Source organism: Ischnura elegans, chromosome 1 (genome assembly GCF_921293095.1).
Source record: "Ischnura elegans chromosome 1, ioIscEleg1.1, whole genome shotgun sequence".
Classification (NCBI taxonomy): domain Eukaryota; kingdom Metazoa; phylum Arthropoda; class Insecta; order Odonata; family Coenagrionidae; genus Ischnura; species Ischnura elegans.
In genome coordinates, this window is record NC_060246.1 from 54095748 (window position 1) to 54119979 (window position 24232).

General features: G+C 36.5%; 1 protein-coding gene across 2 annotated transcripts; it reads left to right on the top strand.

Moving 5' to 3' along the window:
- The first annotated feature begins 236 nt into the window (after positions 1 to 236).
- LOC124160792 (eukaryotic translation initiation factor 3 subunit D) lies at positions 237 to 21525 on the top strand. 2 transcript variants are annotated; one of them, XM_046536842.1, is made up of 12 exons: positions 237 to 600; positions 731 to 776; positions 1378 to 1561; positions 2173 to 2358; positions 2783 to 2915; positions 2995 to 3142; positions 10366 to 10496; positions 11256 to 11468; positions 11950 to 12092; positions 15659 to 15851; positions 16991 to 17066; positions 21220 to 21525. In XM_046536842.1, exons 1-12 carry the CDS (start codon positions 445 to 447, stop codon positions 21279 to 21281), a joined length of 1671 nt encoding a protein of 556 aa, XP_046392798.1. In that variant the 5' UTR covers positions 237 to 444; the 3' UTR covers positions 21282 to 21525. The 2 variants fall into 2 exon arrangements, with proteins under 2 accessions (XP_046392798.1, XP_046392789.1); XM_046536833.1 differs by having other exon boundaries at positions 244 to 600; positions 1378 to 1597.
- Positions 21526 to 24232: the final 2707 nt, after the last annotated feature.

Here is a 24232-nt window from a genome sequence, read left to right on the forward strand (position 1 = left end):
TTTATAATTGTATTTCATTTAAAGTGTAGCCGTGTGCCAATTTGAGAGACCCTTTGCTAGCAAGGGGAATTATGATAGTCCATCCAAAAAATTTCAAAAATAAATTTTAAAAGCGCCCCTTAACTTTAAAACATCAAACCACAGTTAAATCATATAACTGAAATCAAAAAGCTTAATTTTAATGAATTTATGTGTTCTCCTGATAATTCATCCAAATCAAAGTTTGCGCCAATAACCGAACCGATCGAAAGTTCTATGGAATCGAGAATATCGAGCAACTATCGAATATTCAGTATATCGATATATATCGAAATTCTACTTCCGGTCGGACTCTACGAGATTGATCTGCCGATCGGTACTCGTACCGTCAATTTCGTGCATGAATAGTGAAGACTTTTTGTGATTTATCTTTTCCTGTTGTGGTGTTTTTGTTAAATTTCCAAAATGACTGAAGAGCCAGCCGTGCCGGTGGAGGAAATAGCTCACTTCAAGGCCCCTGTAATTCAAGATAATGTTAATGGTTGGGGCCCTTGTGACGTGCCCGACCAATTTAAGGACATGCCGTATCAGCCGTTTTCCAAAGGAGATCGGCTAGGAAAGGTATACAGTAGTTAATTAAAAGGAATTTTTGGCTTAAATTATGTTTTGAGTTTTTTCGGAGTGGTTAAGTAATATTAGGAACATAATAATCAATTACTACTTGCAAACATATGTTTCTTGTAATTTTTAGATATCTGATTGGACCGGAGCCGCCTTTCAGGACAAGAAATATGCTAGTAAGTGTTATTCAATATTTGAGTGTTTGTGTTGCGGGTTGCCTATTACTGATGTATTAAAATTGACCAAATTGATTGTGCAACTGCGGTAGTAATTTGTTACTGCTCGTTCCCGAACGATTTGTGGAACTCTCATTGGAACATACTATTCCAATGTTTCTGTGAATATGGAAAAAATATTCGGAACCCTATTTCGTTGAAACTTCGTATGTATCATCGATTCCTTATCATTTCATGGTTTGAGTGATTCTACCTGCGAAATGTTTACATTTTTCTTTATCTCCCTGTATTTAAAATGACTTAAATGCATCATCACGTAACAAAGATTAATCTATTGTCTCAGAATCATTATTTTGTATGCAAAGAAATGTTTTTTCCCGGAATTTTCTTCGGGTGGCCGTCATTATTACCTAAAAATGCTCGGATAGTTGTTATTTCGCTGTATGCATGGTTATTTTAGCCTCACTGTTGTTGGCAAATGTTCGTTTTGTGAGTAATTGATTCCTCTAAAGCCATCGTTTGTGTGTGTAGTTATTAATTTTTAAAGGTTGTGTACTAATGCTCTTAAAAATTCGATTTCTCCTCACTAATATATTTTTAGATAAATATGCATCCCAGTTTGGATCAGGGACTCAGTATGCATACTATCACGATGAAGATGAGAGTACCTTCCATTTGGTTGACACTACTCGAGTTCAGAAGCCTCCATATCAGCGTGGCCGCTTCCGTCAGATGCAACGAGCAATGAGAGGACGGCAGTTACCTCGACATCTCAATTCTCAGCTGCAAGTATTAGCAAGAGGCATGAAGACAAGGGATAAGTGAGGATATGAGTTTTCATCTCTTAACTAAGATTATTTACCCACTGCTGCAAGTGGTGAGATAGTTTTATCCAATGCTCTCTTCAATTGGAAGAGCTCAGCAATGCATGATTGAAAAGCAGCTCATTTTCAATCATTGCAGAAACAAATGGATCCCTTGTCTTATTTTGCTCATTGTATTTCACTATCTTAAAGGCTAACTTTGTGGTTTTTATGGAAAATGAATCACCAGAATTTTACTTAATAAATCTTTAAATCTTCGTTTTAGCTGTTATTAACAGTGTTAAATATTTCACCTACTAGTTCTTTGTTAATTTTATATATCAGCTTTTATTCTGAAAAAATGTGATTCTTCATTCATTTTTCAAAAGAGCCATACTTGATAAGTGCCTTCAAGCTTTTAAAAATCCTGTAACGTAGAATTTCAATGCTTCTCATATTACATAGGCCTCTTTATTTACTATTAGCTTAAATATAACTATATATTTGTATTGCATACATTTATTCAAAATCTGGTGATCCATGAGGCTAAATGCTCTTTTAGTGGAGTCTAATTCATTATCATTTCTGCATAGGGATCGCTTACGCAGTCAAAGGAAGTGGGTTAGGCATCAAGGTATGAGGAATATGCGGAACCAGCCCCCCATCAAGAACAGGGATGCTTCGGTTACTGTGCGTTCTGATTGGTCTACCATTGAAGAGATGGACTTTCCCCGTCTTGCAAAGCTGTCTTTGCCAAATGTGAAGGAAGCTGTTGATGTGTAAGTGCTTAAATGGTTGAAGTAGATACTTTCTTTTAGGATTTGATGAAACTATAATGAGAGCAATGAACACTTTTCGTATTTCTGGTAATTTAACACTTGCTTAGTTCATATTTTCTCTTCATATTTTTATTGGCATATGTACGTTTTTGTTTTTGAGGATGTAGCTAATCTTTTAAAGCTGTTTGGGTGTTATTGATACATGTATAAACCTGTTCACTCTACTATTGAGTGAAGCTCTGTGAGAGAAAAATGTTTCATTCTAACACTTTTCTCGTCCTTGCTTGGGATATTAGCTTCTGTTGCCCCCTGCAGTGTCATTTATTGGTTGACAGTTGACCAAGTGCCTCTTTCTAGCGTAACTGTTTACAACCTTGGAGGTAAAAAATTGCACTATTAGTTTTGTACCTTTTCTGATTTTCAGGACATTGTGTGGGTCATTGGAGTATTACGATAAAACCTATGATCGTGTGAATGTGAAGAGTGAGAAGCCGCTGCAGCGCATTGACCGCATTTTCCACACTGTCACTACTACTGATGATCCCATTATCCGTAAGGTACGAATCATTCAAGGAGTCCTGCATGTTAGGAGTTAAATGCTTATTGTTTGTAATATATCTTGGTTTCTCTCTCCAGCTCTCCAAAACTGAGGGTAATGTGTACGCCACAGATGCTATATTAGCGACCATCATGTGTTCCACTCGGTCCAATTACTCCTGGGATATTGTAATTGAAAAAATTGGAGATAAGCTGTTCTTTGACAAGCGTGACAACACTGAGTTTGGTAAGTGCAGTTAGGGATCTGGCCTATGTGATGTTGAATTATGGCCATCATGAATAGGTTTTTCACATCAAGTCCTTGGTGGTTAAATCATAAAAGGGCAATATGCTCTTGCTTAACATTAAATGTTATTTTGCAAAAATTTCCTTCTTATAGGTTTTTTTTTCAACGTTGTCACTGCTAAACATTGTTGAAATTGTAGGTGAGCTAAATAGGGTGGTTTCCTATTATTTTTTTATTGCCTTAATCGAAAGGTTATTACTCCTGGAGTACGTATTTCACGCTTTTAGATTTTTAAATGACAATATCTATTTTTCGCGATTAAATGAAAAGTGAAAATTTTCAAGCGCGCGAAAACGCGACGCTCAAGTATGAATGCCGGGAAATATCTCCGTACGTCGTATTTCTGGTTACCCCTCCCGCCCGGTGAGGTGACCTTGAGGCGAGGCTTAGCACTGATACGTCGCAGGCTGCCAGCGGGTAGCTGAGTACCTTGCTGAATGGTAGCGCTTGGCTTAAAAAAGGTTTATTAATACCTTATCAAACGAAGTAAACTTTCCGACCTTAGCCAGTTTTAGTAGGTGATTATTAAGACATGTTTCCCTGAGCTCTGTGCCTCATGCATGCATTGGTAACCTCAGACGATGTATAACTCCTATCCTCTCGTGTAGAAACTAGGTCCCTGTGACGTCACGTGGAGTGGAATCGCATGGGCGCCAATCTGGCCTTTTTCAAATGAGGATAAAATTTGACCCTTGCCATTCGTCTAAACCGGTATTTCAAAAACCAAATAATTTGTGTATTATGAATACACTAATGGTGGGTAACGAATCGCAATCAATGCCTTTCGTTTTCTTTGATGAAGGAAACTACCCTATTATCAATGGTGGAGTACCATGATTCAGGTCTGATGATCATGTTTTCAGTAAAGACAAGGAATGTGTGAACCCTCAGTTATCAGATTTAAAATGTAAAGTTGAAATCGTTATTAGTGATGGTGGATTACAGAAATAGTGTTAATTGAAGTATGAAAGAGCTTTTAAGGGATAGAAATATGGTTGAGATCTTACATGTTCTGCTATTTAACCACTATTACTCAAGCAATTTAATGTAAGATTTCTCCTCAAAATTTTCTCTGCATTTTGCCAACTTTTTTAAATCAAATTTTCATCGTATGGAGTAGAACTTGTTTAGTACTTTTCTTAAGAGACCACAAAAAATGAAGTTATTACCCAGAGAAACATGGTAACCAGGAAGTAAATAATAGCAATTGTGGTACATAATTGCAATCTGTGGAAAAGTCATCATAATTACAATTACTTTTGGAAGGTCTTATGGGATTGCCTTCCTGAACTCTCTTAACATTTAAAATTGAGGAAATGAGCACTACATTGTCAAAATAATACCATGTGAACGAAAATCACAATGTTTCATAGATTTCCCTTGGACAGTTACATGAAAACTGTGTCATTTCCTTATGATTTGGTATATATGTATAAAGAGGACAAGTTAATCTAATTCACAGCTTTCTCGTAGAATATGTATAATGATAACCCTGAGTTTGTCAATCGATTGCTGTAAAACATTGTAAAATATGGGCAACATTTTATTTACCTTAAATCCTGGCTACAGCCGTAAACATTCTTTCTTGGAATGAAACCATAGCAACTGTTATGTCGATATTGATATGACGATCAAAAAAAAAATTTAAAGGTTATTAATAACAGATTTTTATATTTTACAGTTTAAATTCTCTTAAAAATTTGTCCAATCAAGTCTGATTTCAATTTCTTGTGCCGAAATCAAGTATTTTTGCATTAAACTTCGTGTGAAGATCCAATGCATTGTGTGCTTCCACAGCACTTGTCAAGTAATGACGCACGTACTCCATAGCCTCAACTGCTTTAGATAAAGTGGGGAATGGATGAGACTCATTTCCTTGCTCAGCGTCATCTTTATCACTTCTATCTTTGTTTTCTTTCAACTCATGTTCGTTAATTTCATCTATCAACATGGTCTTGCATACTAGAAGATTATCATCACACTCGCAGTACTTATAGAAATTCATCTATCCAGCAATCTGATACCACTCTTTGAGGGGAAAAGGAGTCAGTTCTGTTTCTTCTGTTGTGAGAACAGCTACTTCAGACTCTATATGAGTTAATTCAGCTGTTTAAAAGCAACTGGTGATGTTTTATTTGCATATGGAATCCTATGCAATCGTATGCATATTTGAAAAGTGCTCGGTATGCACAACATCCATCATCCTCTCAGCTGATTGAAGGTTTGCCAACCTCTTTAGCACAAGTAATCTTCTATAGTTTTGCTTGAAACACCGAATAACGCCTTGATCAAGGGACTGAAGGTGACTAGTTGTATTTGCTGGAAAGAATTCCATCCGAATATTCCTTAGGTAACTTATATTGATGGTTGGAACATGATTGACAAAAAGTACAATCTTTCAATTTTTTCCTCCCAGTTTGGCATCAAATCCATGCGAAAAGGTTTCCAAAATGGAGGTCGTCATCCACGCTGACGGGTTAGCTGTGTATTGACAGGGAAAGGTTCGAACGTTCTTGAAACACCTTGTGTTTAGATTTTCCAATCGCAAGTGACATTAGTTTGTCAGTCCAGCTCTTGTTGCTAAACAACAGAACTATCAGCCTCTCTTGGTTTGATTTTCTACCATGGCATTTTTTTATCTTTTAAATGTGTATGTTCGATATGATAATAAGCTGAAAAATAAACCACTCTCGTCGGCATTGTAAATGCCATCATGGTTATAACCTTCAAGCAAATTTGGCAAATTCATTTTTCCAAGTTTCAACGGCATCAAGGTGAATAGTGGCTGCCTCACCTTGTACACACCTTGTAATATGTTTAACCATTTGTTTTCTTTCCATTTCAAATACAGTAGAACCTCGCTTTTACGCCCCCGCAATATACGTTTTCGCGCAATTTGCGACATTTTCGTCAAGTCCCGATGATTTAAGTATCTCTACAATGTTAAGTCTTCCCCGCATTTACGCTGACGAAATTTCAAATGACCCGCTATTTACGCCAGGCCGCCAAAGGGAACATGGCAGATAGCGCACCGTAATCAAGAAGAAAGAGTTTAGAGATCGGAGCCTGGGATAACCTTTTTGCAAGGTTGTAAATATAGGAAAGGAAGTTGTATTTGCAACCTCCTTGCCTTTTTGGCATACCTGTCGCCAGCGCCACTATCATTAATACGGCTTCTTTGAAATACGACAATAATTCCTTCTTCATCTGTTTTTGACCACTATCGCGGGCATAGAGTTTATATTACTATTAGAGTATTTATGATCGCGGGATTTCCTGGAGATAGGTTGTTTGCGACGTTTAAATTTCATTCCATTTGTTGGTGGTAAATATTGCAGGTTTTCCACTTCACTTGTAAGCATCGTAGTTACGATTATAAACGCTATGTTTATATTCTTGGTCGTTCTCGTGATGATCCACGCACTGGGTGTTCTCCTTCGCGTACATTATTACCAAGTTCTTTGATCAATTTTAAAGTTGTTTTATTCGTAATCTCTTTTTCCCTACTCTTTTCGTGACAGCGTCAATAAACGCGAATCAAATACGGAATGGCCCAGAAATGAGAGAGGAAAACTTTTTCAATAGAAGATAAAATTAAAATTTTGGGAAGAGTTGACTCACATGTAGGCTCACGCGTTTCCCTTGCCAAAGAGCTTGGGATTCCAGTGTCCACGTTAAACACTGTTGTTAAAACTCGCAAAAAGATAGAAACCAGTGCAGTGGAATGCGGACCCAGTGCAAAGAGGCGAAAATATGTTAAGTACTCGAAATATGATAGACTAGCAGAAATTTTAAAAGAATGGTTTCAGTACACTAGGTCCTCGAACATACTCATCAGTGGAGTTATTCTAAAGGAAAAAGCGCAACATGTGGCAATGAGGCTGGGAATTGAAGACTTCAAGGCTTCAAATGGATGGTTAAGCGGGTTTAAGACTAGGCATAATGTTGTATATAAAACAATTTGTGATGAGTCCAATAGTGTTGATCCCCTAACAGTGGCACAGTGGAAGGAACATTGTTTAAGTGAGCATATAGAAGGGTATGCTCCAAAAGACATTTTCAATTTAGATGAGATGGGCCTTTTTTTCAATACACTTCCCTGTAAGACTTTAGAGGTGAATCTTGCCCTAGTGGAAAGCATAGCAAAGCTGGTTTAACAGTATTGTTAGGTGCTAATGCTAATGGTAGTGAAAAGTTAAGGCCATTTGTTATTGGAAAATCCAAAAATGCCAGATGTTTTAAAAATATCAAGACGTATCCCACAACCTATGCCGCTAATACCTAAGCTTGGGTGACGTTACATTTATTTCAGGGACTAATGCAGGCTCTAGATGCCAATATGGGTGGACAAAACCGAAAAATTATATTATTTTTAGACCAATGCCCAGCCCACCCAAAAAATATGAATTTGAGGAATGTAAAACTGGTGTTCTTCCCACCAAATTGTACCAGCTAATTACAGCCATTAGATTTAGAGATAATCCATGTATTCAAATCCAACTACCGCAGGATTCTAGTGAGAAAAGCAATTAATCTTATAGACAGTGGGAGGGACCCTAAGAGCTTCAAAGTATCAGTTTTAGATGCACTACACTATGTAGCACAATCATGGAAAGAAGTTGATGATGGAGAAATCGCAAATTGTTTAAAAAAGCTGATGAAGAACATTTAAAAGACTTATCTATTAAATCAGAAAATATGATCTACCTCACTGAGAGATCAGTACTAATGAAGAATTTTTTGTTATCATAATTTAAGGTTTTATACTTACTATTCATTTAGAACATGATTCATATGAAAAATAGAACATTTAACTATATTTAAAGGGGTTATTTTTAATTAAATTGTGCCTAACCTCGATTTTACACTTTCCCGCAATTTACACTTTTTTTCCTCGTCCCCGTCAAAAGTGTAAAAGAGGGGTTTTACTGTATAATATAACTGCCATTGCAATGATATCACATGCAATTGCAAAAAATGCCCAGTCACAAACTTTGTGCATAGCGTGGCACTCCAAGGACAACACTAGGTGAGGAGCTCGGGGTTGGGAATAATTGGGGCTTCTCATTGGCTGCAGTACTGCATAGTCAGACACTTTTGACAAATAGCTGCATCTTATTATTCATCATCGTATAATGAAAATTGAGAAATGCATTTGGATGAATCAGGGTCGCAGAAAGAGAGATGTGGGATGAATATAATAAGGTCTGTGGCTGAGAAAAATAAACTGACTTATAAATTATGAGGTTTACACATCTTCAGAGGTTACTAGAAAAAGACTTTAGGGTTGCTTCACGGCAAGTAATTGAGCGTACTACCCAAGAAAACACCACTATTTAAAACATAACCAGGTAGTTATACCTGTATCTTGTTCGAATGGTACCTGGACGGAGAGAAATTGCCAAGCTTAGGAGGAAAGTACTTACTAAATGCTACTGCAAATCACATTGGTGATATAAATACCAATTGGTGAAATTAACTTGCGTTCACATACTTATTGTGATGATGTGGTTGTATTTTGATGTGTTCTGCAAATCTAAAATCAAATTTTCTTTTATTTTGTAAGAGCAAACTTAGATATGTACACAATGTTCTTGAGTTCTTACTTTTATATTTATTGCTTGCTTCGTGCCATGAATATTTGTTGAAACTTAAAGAACAGTTGTACTACAAATATTAGTACCTTTGAGAATTCAATTGTTGGATATCGTATTTTCAACCAAACTTCGGATGATCGTGAAAAATAAATTAATGGAGATAAGAGAAATTTTACACCATTTTTAATCTCTTCATGAAGGGATGAAAAATGTCCTGATTTATCAAAATCTGATTGGGAAGATTCGTTATAGCAAAAATTTCTTAGTAACGTTTCTTTTACTATAGATTGGATTAGCCTTTTCGTCAGGACCAACGGTTTGCTTTGTAAAAAACGAATACTTTGTAATTTTAGGTTGTTCGTATTGAGGAGAGTCTCCTGTATAACTTTTTATTGAATTTTATTATATCATTGCTATTTGTAAAAAGATGTAAGCTTTGAAACTCAAACTCCTGTAATATTGAAATGGGCAGAGATCTGCAAGAAACGTTTGCTTCCCAGCGTTCCGTAGCCAATTAGGTTTAGTAACTGCTGCTTTGGGAAATGATGTACTTTCTCTTCGTGGAGGAAAGAGAAATAATGCACTGTGTCCCAGTTGCATCTACTTAATGGAAATGGGTACAATGTTATCACTTACCTAATTATCAAGGTTTCCTCCTCCATAAGAATTGGAACTCAATGGTAGTTGCAACATCTAAAATGGCATGTCAGAAGCTGTGTTTCAATCACTCGTGTTTGATTCACCTCAGAAGAATAAATTTCCCATTTGAATTTCATATATATGTATAAAACCGAAATATGGCATGTCAAATAAGAAAATGTAGGTACACATACCTAGTAAGATTATTAAAAATATTTACTCAGGAGTAATCAATTCAGTTCAAGTAGCTACATTTTCCATTACATTTTTTGCATCAATAAATGACACTATCAATATTTATCTCTAAATTATATTATCAATATCAAATACATAATAGGCGATAAAAACTATGCACAGAAAAATAAACTCTTCAAGACTCAGAAGATTCATCTCTCAGAAATTCAGTGACGAAGTCGTACATTTTATTTTGCAAAAACTCCCCTGAGGAGCCTGGTACCTAGTATTTTTTAAAAATTCATAGGGCAAATTATTAAATATTCTTACTCCCATTTTCTGTGGTCCCCACTTCATCCTTTCTGTTCTCATCGAGAAGCAATGAAGATCGTTTTTAGAGTATTGATGAATGATATTGATTTTTTGTCTGATGTTTGGGGCTAGGAAGGCTATAAGAAAACATTTTATGTTCTCCATTATTTGAACTTGTCATTTCCTCTTACGTGGGCTTATTTTGAGGTATTTTGCAAATTGTGCTTGAGATACCAAATTGATCTTCGATTTAATTTTTACTTATTTTAGACAGTATTGATGGCAATTACTAGTGCGTATAATAAATTTACACATTCTATCTGTATCATTCCTTCAATTTGTTATCTATGTTTTGCTATTTCTCCTGAAATCTATATTTCTGCTTAAATATTTGTACCAACTCATCTGACTTGAATATATATATTTTTCTTTTGGCTCTAGATTTGCTGACTGTGAATGAAACCTCTGTAGAACCCCCTCAGGATGAAAGCAACAGTCTTAATTCACCTCGAAGTCTTGCTTTGGAAGCAACATTCATCAACCACAACTTCTCTCAGCAAGTTCTGAAAATGGTAATTATCGCAATTAAGTTTAATCTTCATGTAATTTTGACCATACAAGGGAGGAGGATTTTCATGTTGAGGCCAACTGGATTCAAATGCAATAGTCAGCTGTAAATGCTTGATCATTTATCAAAGATCAAGACCTCTGAAAGTCATATATTGAGAAACCTTTAGGAAATGTTTGGGTTGAAACATTGGACTGACATGTGTATTAATGTACAGGCTATGTATTGGAAATACTAGAAGCCACTTTTTTGCAATTAATATATTTTCTACGAATTGAAGCCCTCTTAAAAATAGTTGTAACAGGAATGGGGTAATAAAGGACTCTTTGAGCTACTTCATGAGAGCTTAACAGGTCATTAGTTACTTAACTTGGTACTAAAAAATTTTGGCATTCCTTTCTCCATAACTCTGTTTAGTATTACTTCAAAGTATCAAGAGGCAGGTATTAAATTTGAATAGGAAGATATCATTATGGAGTGGGCTGTTCTTATGTCAACTATGAAGAGAAGTTAATAAAATTCTTAATAACTGTTTTCCCAATTTTTTATAATGTATCAATAATTGGTATCATTCCAGCAAGCTATTCTTCTAATACTAGTTGTAATGGTTTACTTCAGCCATCTCAGAGAATTAATGCCTGAGAATTTGAGTCCCTGAACTTTGTGCAGTTTCCAACTCAATTGTATTGTGATGAATGGCTTTGATGTAGATTGCAGTTGGAGGAGAGGCATTGGTATAACCACATCTTTTGCTTTATCCTAGGGTGAACCAAGATTGAAGATGGATGAGCCTAATCCTTTCATCTCAGAGGATGAGGAAGGTGAGGTTGCTTCAGTTGCTTATCGATACAGAAAGTGGGATCTAGATAATGGAGTGGTCCTCATTGCAAGATGTGAGCATGATGCTGTGCTCCAGAATGTTAATGGAGAACTACAATACATCACAATTAAAGCTCTTAACGAGTGGGATTCCAAGGTATGTTGTTCTTATTCTTAATTCTATCGATTAATGTATTTTCATGTGTGAAAACAAATTGCTGCTTTCATAACCATCCAACCAGTGTTTTGTTTCCTCAAAATTTTTTATGCTTGCACAGATTGGAGTGATACATATCTGCATTTGAGAGACAATTCCTTTCAATCAAAACTTTGCATCCTATCCGCAGTAGCTTCAAATTCATGGTCATTGAACCAAACTTTCTTCATTTATAGGACCTCTAGATAATTGGTTGGTTTGATCATTTGAGCCTTGATCATCCTTTATTGCTGAGGTTTAATGTTTTGTATAACTTAGATTTCAACTTTAAAATGCAGGAATAATTTATTAATGGTGTATGCTGTAAGAATTGATATGGCAAACAAAGATTTCCTGTAGTTTACTAGGCCTAAGAGGTTGGCCATTCAAAGGAATTTTTAAGTATATCTTTGTGAAGTAATTATTGCAAACTTCTCTTTAGCTCTCTGGTGGAGTTGAGTGGAGGCAGAAGTTGGACACACAACGAGGTGCTGTCCTAGCCAATGAGCTCCGTAACAATGCTTGCAAGCTTGCCAAGTGGACTGTGCAAGCTATTCTTGCTGGCTCTGACCAGATTAAATTTGGGTGAGATATATGTGAAACTTATTTTTCATTGAAGTACTTCATTTCTTTATTCATCCATCTTTCCTCATGAATTGGTAATATTTTTTCCACTGTTGATTAGCTGTGCGTGGTGTAAGTGTTCATCTGATTTCATATCTTGTATTATGTAGATATTTTTAATTGAAAGAATTCAAGTTGTTAATTATTTGTTTAATCCTGATAGATTAGTATCATAGAGGCTATGATTTTTTCAGTTAGGTTTTTATTTCATTTTATAATTTGCTTATACAGTAAAACCTCTCTTAAACGAAACTCAAGGGACCGAAATTTTGCCGTTTCGTTGATCGGGAGTTCGTTCCCCGGAGGTGATGCGCACGTTGCTTCATTCTAGGGGCTCGGATATTGAAGCAAGTCTGCATGCGTTATCTTCATTCTACCTTCGCATACTTCAAAACAGTGCTTATTTCTTCAGCTGCAATGCAAATCGCGGGCAATAGACCACATTTAGGAAGCCTCAGTTCGATCGGTTTTCAAAAATGTATGCAACGTAGCGGTGAGTGCGAGGCCATCCCTTTATTCTCAATATTTGAAATAGAGTACATGTATTCGCGAAGTTTACACTGAAAAATGAAGAATTCGATAGATTTGACCATTACTAATATAAAGTTAAAGTAACAGCGCCAATTATAGCTTCATCATGAAATTAAGATCGCTCTACCATAACGGCGCGAGTGCGACTTTCGTCGACCCATTAAAGCTCAGTGGGTGGCAGCATTTCTTTATAGTAGTCGAATCCAGAATACTCCATAGCAATATTTGCGGTCGCGGGCTTCGTAAATAATTCATTGTACTAGCATCATTTCCATCGCATTCCGGATAGACAACTGCCGATAAGAAAACATCTTGAAAGGCCCTATGCAGGAGTTCTCGAAGTAAAATACGTCATGATTTTGAAAAATGAGTTTTCGAGAAATTATATTCTGCAACCCTCAGTTCGCTGGCTTCGCGGATTACGAAATTTGAGTCTATTCTAGTGAACTCATCAAACGACCCTTCAATATTCATGACTTTTGAGAGACCCTGCCAGGATTCACGGCTTTCGTCATCACTCTCCATCGCGTGGTCGCAGTTGACTGCAAACCGGATTGACAACTCCCGATAAGAAAACAGCTTGGAAGGCCTCATGCAGGAGTTCTTGAAGTAAAATAAGTCACGATAATGATGCTGTTGACTGCAAACCCGGTTTTTGCAAAATAACTAAATATGGTGACAGGTGCGAAACGCTTCCAAGCTTTGCAAAGCCCTTGCATTACCTGCAAAATGGTCCTCTTCAATTTCGCCGATCCCTTACATCCATTCGACAAACCAAAAACTCCACTAAAATCCGACGGTAATGCCGCTTTGCCGCAGAAATGACCCCTCGGTCGAGAGGTCGCAACTTAGCTATTGCAGTTGGGGGGAAGAAAATAACACGCACATTTTTTATTGTTAGTCCTATGTTTGGGCCCGTGCAGCGATCGAGGAAGAAATCTACTTTCCCCATGAGTGCATCAACTCCCGCCAACCACCGCTGAATTAATCCCGCTGTCATTCATGGATTTTTGCTGCTACCACAGGGGTGAGGCATCACCATTGGCCCAGTCTAAACATGGCATGTTTAGACTATGTCGTCTTCTTCATGCAACAATTGACGGGCGTCGCAAACCTTTTTCTCAGGAGAAAATCAACACCGCTTCACATCACGTTAGGACATCGCTACAATCGCTGACAGACAGAGACTGACCTTTAGTATAAAGCACTCAATTCAAGTAACGTCTAGATCAATGGGAAATGTTGGCTTTCGTGTCTTAAGTGCGAATATTTTTTATTCAAGATTACGGCAAATGCAAAAGTTTCTCCTATTTTTTAGATGATGTTGAAATAAACCATGTGAATGAAACAAGAGTAACTACTGAGTCATATATTAAAGATAATTAAGAGATGCAAATTTTGGCTTTCATCTTCTAGCGCGCACATTGTATCTTCCGTAATTTAGTTAAATTTTAAAGAAGTTATCCAAGATGGCGGCCAGTGAAAAAAAATGCTTCTCGGAATTTACGCGTTCTGTAAAGTATCTTAAACAACCGTCAAAAGAATGCGTTCGAAGTACATAGCTCTAGATATCATATCTTTGAGTGTGTAAATATTGGGACATTGAGTTATTTACGAAAGTCAGCATTAACATTTTTCGCAATTCGCCGCGAGCCGCGAGTTGGGGTCGGCGGAAACACACGACGGAAGGCTATGGTTACGGTTAATAATGACGATTCTGATTGGCTTATTCAGTGGAAGTCTCTGATTTGCCCTCCAACGCTACGAATATTAAATTATTCATATGAAAATAAAAATTTAACCGGAAAAATTGGTTATTGGGAGGTGAATTTCACTCGATCGCGCCGAAATTTCATTTCGTTGATCGGGAGTTTTCGTAAAAGAGGAGTTCGTTCATCGGGGTTTTTCACTAATGTGTTTACATAGGCAATTGGCCGGACCAATAGCATTTGTTCGTTGAACGGAGTTCTTCGTTTAGCGGGAGTTCGTTAAGGTGAGGTTTTACTGTACATTGTTTTTACTGTGTATTAAAAAGAAAGCTTGTTGGAACTTGTGCAGTAGAATCTCGCATGAAGGATGCTTTAGATCCAAAGAAAAAATATCAGGCACGTGAGAAGTATTCTAATTACCAGTATACCATGATTAAGTCAAATACAATACGTTACTATTTCATTTTCTGATGTCTGGGGTTAGAAATAAATACAGCTGATAAAGAGATATAAAAAAGTTACTGCATACTACAGTATAGTATGCCCTATACTTACAAAAATTCAAAAAATGGAAGCATGCTAGAAATTTCAAATTTAGCACCTTTGAGCTGGGCTGACACAATGCAGTGTGGCATATATAAACTTGCTTATTGTGCGCTGTCTAAAAGAAGTATCATATAAACTGTTATGAACTCTGGAATTGTTCAGCTTTTTGCATGATTTTCCTTCCCACTGGCAGCGAAATTTTATTGGCTCCTGCTGTGTCACACACGCAACAAGATCAGTTTGTCACATAATGAGTTTATACAGAATTGTAATACAGTGTTACATTTGGCAGGATAGCTAAGCTTTCTGATGCCTTGCTAAGGTTTTTCAACCTACGAACAAATTCAATGTACAAACAAGGTATCAGAATGCATCTTGTTAGTATGTCTAGAAATTACTGTACTACCCATCTTGCTGGCTTGAACATAACTGATATTGATGTTTTTTTCTGAAATACTCAAATTAAATAAAATATTGTTCACATGCTTCATTAGTATAAATGCAAAAACAAACCTTTTCTTAGTCTTACGTAAAATAAATTTATTCTACCCTAAATCAGGATATTATTAACACTCAGAAGGGATGCAATTGAGAGTGACCTCCCATGGAAATCCATGTATTTATGACAGGCACACCCACTTTTCGTCTGAGAGAGTCGCTTTAATGATGTAATTAGTTCTCATGGTGTACCATTTTCAATATAAATCATTTTTTCCATTCCATTTTTGTTCATCATTCCAGGTATGTCTCACGAGCTCATGTTCGGGATTCATCTAAGCATGTTATTCTTGGAACACAGCAGTACAAGCCTCATGAATTTGCTACCCAAATTAATCTTAATATGGACAATGCTTGGGGAATTCTTCGGTGCATTGTAGATATTTGCATGAAGCAAAAAGATGGAAAATATCTTATCATGAAAGATCCTAACAAGGTAAGAGAAGTGAAGATTAGTTCTGAAGTTTGGCGCATATTATTTTCTAAAAGTAACGTTATCATCATTAGGAAATAAAAAAATGCCAATCTCAACTCAGATCCCTACACAGGTTCTCCTTCTTGCGTGTATGGTAACTGGGTTTTACTTATACATATTTGGATTTCTGAGTGGTGGTGAAGGGCAGTTCCTTTCAAGTTGGGAGTTAAAGTTAAAGGAGTTCTGAGTTTTGCCATCTTGTGTGTGGGCGTTGCTGCCCTAAACAAACATCACTGCCATGGAATGAATTACTCCATCTCGTCACGGGGAATTTTTGTACTTAAAAGTACTTGGCGAAACATGGCTAAACAATTTTTGGTGACTAGTATATTTTTTCCTGTGTGAGTGAAGGAGAGCTCTGATATTTGCCATGTTCTTTTAGTTTTTATTGATAGTGTTGTTGTGATTGAGGGCTTGCTTACTTAATTATTCTATATTCTGAATTTTGAATCTTTGTTATGAATTGTAATTCACCTCTCCAGGTGTATATTTTTTTAGTCTTATCCTTTTAATAAATGTAATCGACTTTGGTTTGGTTGGTGAATGTGTGGTGAAATAGTGTCTGTAGATGCCATATGATAACGATAAAAAGTGCTATGTTCCTAATATAGAAATGTGTTGGGTGTAGCGCTGAGAATTCAATGGGTATAAATTCTGTGAGAAAAGGAATTGTTTTGTGGAAGTTGGGATAATTATCTGGCATGACCTTACTCAGGAGTTGTGTGGGAGGTATGTACATATTACAAAATAGGATGAGAAAGTAATCCTGATAGTAGACTATGATTCTTATGATGTCACTCAATATTAAGTTGACATTTTTGGATCAGAAAAACATCACTGTTGTTTCAATTTTTCATTCACTTCCAATTTTTGTTAATTTCCTCATTTTCAATTAAAATTTTTCGTTCATTTTTTCCCGAGCATGTATTTTTCAGTTTGGTGAAAAGGCTGTAATAGGCTTTTGTTTAGTATTTTTTGATTTATTTGGATATTTAGGGATGTTCATGCTAGAGTCATAACTTTTTAAAAAGTATTTTAGATTCCTTAATGCCGTATTAGAAGCTATTATTAATTTCTATGTGGTCTTTTTATAATTGCAGCCCATGATCCGTTTGTATGACATCCCTGATAACACCTTTGATTCTGAAAATGAAGATGGGGATGAAGATGATAGTGGTAAGTGTTTATGTCACGTGTAGTGTATGATACATCTCACATCAATTTTACTGTACACAAAGGATTAACTGTGATGCTGCATTATAGCATAACCTTGAGCAAATTCATTGGAGTAAAAGTTGTGCTAGTCCTTGTAGTGGATTGAGTTATTGGAATTATTTTACAAGCCTTTGATCTAATGGCTTCATTTTCTGAGAATGAGCAATTTTCAAAATAGTTTTTGTGCAAGTAAACTTTTTAATAATTTTTAGGGTAAAAGGTGGAAGAGGAAAGCACGCATAAACTTAAGAAGTCATTTTTGTGCCCCTAAGAATGATATTTTGTGGTGCTAGAGAAATAGGTGCATGCCAATAGATTTTTGAACAACCAAATGAATGCCCTTTTTTTATCACTCCATCCTACATCTTAGGTTTAGGGCAGATTGCAAAGCATAAAATCAATTTCTAATGCTAAACTGAGATCTCGCTGCAATTCTAACCTGAACTGTCTCAGAAAAACAATTTACGATGCTGGAACTTATCACTGTTATAATTAATAAAATGCAGAAAATATTCTGATTTGTCACTATAAATATCTTCATGTTTAAATCTTTTTTCCCTTTCAAAGCCAATAATTCTACACCTGTATAGAAGGCTAATTTTTACCATTAGTGGAAACATGCAAAAGGTGGGGTTATTTTATCGCAAAATGTGATGTCATTTAACGGTGAACTTGGTTATTACCCCTACCCATTAGCTCTTGAGTTTCACATACTATTATGGGTAAATTTTTGGCGAAAGACTTGCTGTAGATTATTTATTTTTTTAATGGAAAAACGTCAGTCATAAGCTCCTGAGTTAAATTGAATTAAAAATGGGGAATGAAGCTGATTGAGTAGAAGCAAGGAATTGTAACATTCATAAATTTGGATTATTATTCATGGAAAGCAATTATGTTTGCATCCAGTATTTAATAGCGATATACAGTAGACTCTCGTTAATACGAACAACCTTGTTACGAAGCAAATAATTATTATGAAGCAAATCAAGGTCCTGAAGAAAAGGCCAATCCAATCAATAGTTAAAGGCATGTCACTACAAAATTTTCGTTATTTCGAAATTATAATCCTCAGTCCCTGTCCCAGTGGTTACAAAATGAATTTTATTACGAAGTTCCACGAAAAGGAACAGCAGTTAAGTGGGTATACACTGCTATGTTGTAATCATTGTGCTTCGTTTATGTTCTCCTTGTGCACTGTGCCCATGAGCGGCAATTATGGATCTTTCCTCAGTAGGAGATGGAAGGGGACTGCATAGAGGATGCCCAATTCCATCCCATGGAAGGCTGATTTCTGTTGCTGCTTTGCTTGCATTTTAATGTTTTCAAAAGTGCATGCGGTGTGGCAAATAGTGCAATGCGTCTACCTTTTTCCAATATTTTACATCATAATGTCTGTAATTACGAGGAATAGCATTGAAAAGTAATGAATTTGATGGATCACATCATCATGTGTATAAATTTCAGTTAATATCCCTAATTTTACCTTATTTCCCTGTGAAACTCAGATCAATTTGTCTGTCACCGGCACAAGTGTTGACTTTTGTAAACTCAGTTATGTGTACGGTGGGTGACAACATATTCAGAGACCAACTTGAGTATCCTCTTTTGTAATATTTGTGAGGAGATACTTCAGTATGCGTGCAATGTTGTATAATTAGCTTCATTCATGTGGAATCATAGTGATCCACTCATTACCACTCGTAAATTTTATGTACAGTAAGTTCTCTTCTTACGAACATTCACTTTACAAACTTTCAGGGATACTAACATAGGAAAAATTCAAGTGAGCCCTGGAAATTTCAAATTTGGCACCTTTATAGTTGTCTGTTGCGACACGGTGTAGCGTAGAGGAATTTGCACTTTGGGCACAGTTGGAACAGTGTCAATAAAATACATTGTGAAATCAGGAACTTTTCAGTGTTTCGCCCGTTCTTTCTTCCCGGGGACAGCACGTTTTATTCGCCTCCATCCACGTCGCACATGCAGCTATCCATTTTTCCGAACTGATGGCGGCTGGGTGGAAAATAGTAGCCAATCAGAAGTGCTGCCCCTTCCACCTCTCCCTTCCCCTCCATCCCCTTCCCTTTTCTGCTCCGTTCCCCTACATTCGGCCGACCGGCGTTGCCAGCCTTGGGAATAATGGTATTTTCGGGGGCGGCTGAGGATTCTCGAACGAACGCTGAGCGATTTGATTTGGCAACAATGCTAGCTGGAGAGCGATCTGCACTGCACGGAGTTCGGAGAGAGACTGCGGGCTCCTACACAATTTCTCCTGTCGCTCTTTTGTGATTGGCTAGATGAGTGGGTGGGTTTCGAGCACGCTCAAGGTTAGCTGCCGTCAGTTCGGAAAAAGGGTATAGATCAGTTCGTAACCATCACGAGTCAATGCAGAATTATAATGCAGTGTTTCGTTCTGCAGGATAACCACACAGGTTTTGATGCCTTGCACAGGTTTATCAACGTATCAACAACAAACAAGGTCTCGGAATGCATCTTGTTGGTATTTTGAGGATTTACTGTATTTGGGAAGATATCAATCCTCGATTGCATCATGCCGCATTCTTCTATTGATAAAATCAATATTTAAATTATTACTATCCTATACAAACTGATGAACACCGTAATAACGACAGTTTATTTAAAAAAAAACTATTAAATTTCATTACTGTGGGTTATAACTGTGCACTGGTGAGAGACTTAACTTTAAGGAGTCACCTGCAAGTGCAAATTAAGGGCACACCGATGTTAAATCATTTTTTGATTTTACTTGACCAGTGTTGTAACCTGGATCTGGTGCTGTGTTGTACTGCATAAACTATTATGGCAGTCTTTTTTCGGCAGAGTTCTGATTTCAAAAATAGTGTGTGAATGGGTAAAACTTTCAATTACTTCTTACTAAATGCAACTTCATACTAAATTACATAATTTTGAACGAACCCTCAATATATTTATTTAACCATCTTATAATATTTGAATTGTACTCCTAATAAAATGAAATAGTATTTAGTGTTGAAAATGCTCAAAATGCATATTTCTTTCTTATTGTCAGAAGCAGTTTTGATCTGAATGGTTGCTAAGAAGTTCCACTTCTTGCAGAATTTTTCTCAGCATTTCATTTTTTTTATCACCCAAAAGATACATGCAGCTGTTGACCCCTTCCTGTGAGACAGTACTGCAAGTAAAGTTTCATCGTCAGCACTGTGTGTCCATATTGACATAATTTTGATTGGCATTGTTTTGCGGTTTTTACCTGATTATCACATTCGTTGAATGTGTTCCAATGAAATAAATTGCTGTTGATGACTTAGCGACTGTAAGCTACTTAAAACTCACCATATTTTTGGTTCCTTTGGGGATAAAAACAGAGGCATTACCAGTGGTGATAATATGAACTGTATAGTTTTGAATTGTTTATTCCACCGTTAACCTGAAATAGATTGTATTCCAATACTGGTATGGAACTATATCCTTGTAAGTTTTATCCTGTTCAATTCACCACCCATTGCAGGCATACTATTTGGGGAGATATGTAGATGGTAGGAATTTTTCAACGATTTCCAAAGTTTTAGCGTTAGAGAGTCCAATTGAATGCTATTATTTGCAGATGTAACATGGTAGGAATATTTAAGAAATCATCGTTATGACAGTATACAAATGTGCAGTTCATTTTTTGTGATTATTTAACTATACATATAATATAATCTGTGACTTTAGATGGTCATTTAGCAATTTGAAGCAGATTGGTGGCAATTTGTGTTAAGTTTTGTCCTAGGTGAGAAACTCCAATATTATTGGGCATAATGATATTTGCCTCATTGTCACAATTATTCATCGAGCCTTAATGCATGAAGTAACTTTACGTTGTACCCAATGATCTGGGATTGCCCCCACATCTTTCAGCCATTACTAGTATAGATTATAATATCAAACATTTATAAGTATGTGTCATCAATTGAAAAATATTACTCAATTGATTCCTTGAAACTTAGGTTGTCATTTCAATGTTCATGTTTATTATTTTCTTTGACTCTCAGATTATATATGAATGTATATTTTTCCATCCTATAATGCTGAGTTTTACAAGAATTGACTGAAAGTATTCTTTTTTTTTCAGGTGATAAAGCCACGGAAGCCTTCCAGCCCTTATACCCATACTCCAGTGTGAAGAGAATTTAATGTATAAGCTTCTTTAAGTTAAAGGTGATATTGAAGCATTTGATCACACTGACTGTGTGTGTCTTCACTGTAGGAAATTTAATCATAATCTATCCATAATCATTGTTTTATATCTGATTCTCATCGACTCCAATGTCATGTGATCTGAGGAATGGTGTAGGACTGAAACAAAGATTTGGTCAAATCATCTCGTCCGATAGGTGTGGAACTCAACCATGAGACATATTAAATTTACCTCTGAAAATTGTGTTTTAATTATTGCATGGATACCAGCTTTTCCTTTCTATCTGATTGATCTGTAGGTATCTTTAATTCTGTGTCATTAGTTTATCAGAAGGTTACTGTTAAATTATTTTTTTGTAGGGGCAGGTTTGCATAAAGAATTTTGATACGTAAATGCTAGGGATGGACGGATCCATGATTTTTTACGGTTCTGGATTCAGATCAGATACTTTATTTCAGATGTTGGATCTTCAGATTCTACTGCATTTTTAATTGCCTGCTATAAAAGCAAGTAATTATTCAAGTTTCGGGGGTGTCGCTATAGCCCGTACTCGCTTTAACGAGGTTCCACTGTATTAGACAATTTTAAAATTTTCCTCACACGCGATTCCTCCGATTTTGCCACTTTCTGATTGCATGTTGACTTGTGTTTCACCTGCAAATGCTTCAGCTGTGGTGAGGTGGATTTCGCATTTCCTCGTGATAAGTTTCATGCCACTGTGCATAAAAATGCACTGTGCACAGTAAAAATGTTTCCCAACAATGAAATGCATTTTTATCGGTATATGATTACATTAAATTGCAGCTGCACAATCTGCGACATAATTGACTATTTTGAGAACAATATGGACTTCGAGTGTGCCGAGGTGCGGGAACCGGAAGAGATGACCACTCAGTGATCTCAAGAGGAAGGGGTGGGTAGCAGAAGCACGTAAAGGAAAGGTGGAAAGCCTGACCTGTGTGGTGCACCTTGGGTGATTTGAATCGATTGCTCCTCATGAGCGATGAATATTTCTATCAGGGTGCGATGATGTCAGTATAAATTATCTTCTTGCTTACACAAAATACCAAATATTGATAGAAATTTTGGATTCCTATGGTAAATTATTGTTCTTTCACCACGTATTGTTGAAAATTGAAAAGGGGGGATTTCATCTCAAATCAGGCAGATAGTACAAAATCATGTCAGGTGGCTATCACTGATTTCTATGAAAGTTATATATGTGTAAGCAGCAGTGGTGCAGCGAGGGGGGTATTTTGGGGGATAAAACCCCCCCCCCAGAGCTCAGAAAATGTTTTAAGTTTAATCTATTTTATTTATTTAGATAATATTACGCATTGAATAGTGCAAGGGTTAATAAAAATATCCCTCAGAAGGCCGTAAAACTCACCATTTTTAACCATTTATCTTAAATTTTTTTCGGTGGAGGGCCCTTGCACCTCCCGCTTACCCTGGTAGGTATGCTGTATCCCCAGACACCCCAGTATTAGTTGCACCTGAAACCCCCCCTAGCCTTAATTCCTAGCTGCGCCCCTGGGAAGCAGTATCCATGATGAATAATGATGACTTTATCTCAGCTCAGAACTGAACTGTTATTAAGTTACCATCCTTTGAACATTGCCACGTCAGGCCTCAAGAGAAAAAAAAATGGGAAATCACATAAATGCTGATTGCTATGGAACCATTGCCCATAAAGCAGTGGTTTTTGTTTCATTTGGAAGAAAATTCATTTATGCACATTCTGACGTAACTTGCATGTCATTTAAGGCAATAATAAACAAATAGAACTTGTTTAAACAATATTCAATATATAATAAAACCTGTACATGAAACTGTTGTTACCACTCCTTTCACCCAAGTGACACTAACAAAATTCAGATATAAAGACATACAGTACTCAAGATCTCACCATGAATGACTTCATTGTGAGTTTCTAAAAAACCTGGTGGATTTCTAAAATCACTGCAGTATGTTTAGAAGAGAATGACAATATGTCGCTAATGCATCCACATGGTCCATCAAATTGTTCCACATGGCCTAAAGTAGAAGACTTATGTGGAGTGCTATTGAAAAATACTGTGTGCAAATTGTGACTCATTCACAGTTTCTAATCAGTAGCAGTGGGTGTTTTTGCACACATTGGATGCCATGGAAGTAAACAAGATCGAACTTGCTTTCAGTCAATGGATGTTACCAATCATTCAGTTATGAACTTTTTATCCATAATGCATGCTCAGTAGAGTGAAACATCATCTTTTTTCCCTGGAAGGTATGCAATATTGGTGTAAATGAGTCGAAAACCTGCCTAACTTTGACATGCCTTAAAACAAAAGGTATAAAAATACTACCTTTTTTATTTTTTCAATTGTTAGCAGAACAGATAAACTACCCACTGAGAAATTTTAAAGAAAATAAAAGGTGGCATTTTTTAGTAATAAATTGTTAAATAATGACATTTTTATTGTTTAAACAAGTCCTGTTTGTTTATTATTGCTTCAAATGACTTGCAAGTTATGTCAGAATGTGCGTAAATGAATTTTCTTCCAAATGAAGCAATAGCCACTGCTTTATGGGCCATGGATTCCTTAGTAATCAGCATTTATGTGATTTTTCATTTTTTATCCTATATAAATCACCAGGAGTTTATACTCAGGTGATCCTCATTTTTCGAATTTCTTTCGGCACACCCCCTAATTTCATGCCAATTAATGTAAAAACTTATTCTCTTAAATATAATTGCAATATAGTTTTTCGGACATGAATGGCGATAAGAAGGCGCTGATATATTTCAACTGATTTTCTGTGGTAACCAATGACACATCTTACATGCCGCATAAACATATTTTTCAGTGGTGACCATTGATTCTCTGAGCGCGTGTCACCCAAGTTGCGCCACCTCGCGCCAATGCTCGAAGCTGCGAAGTCCGTCACTACATTCGGCATTAGT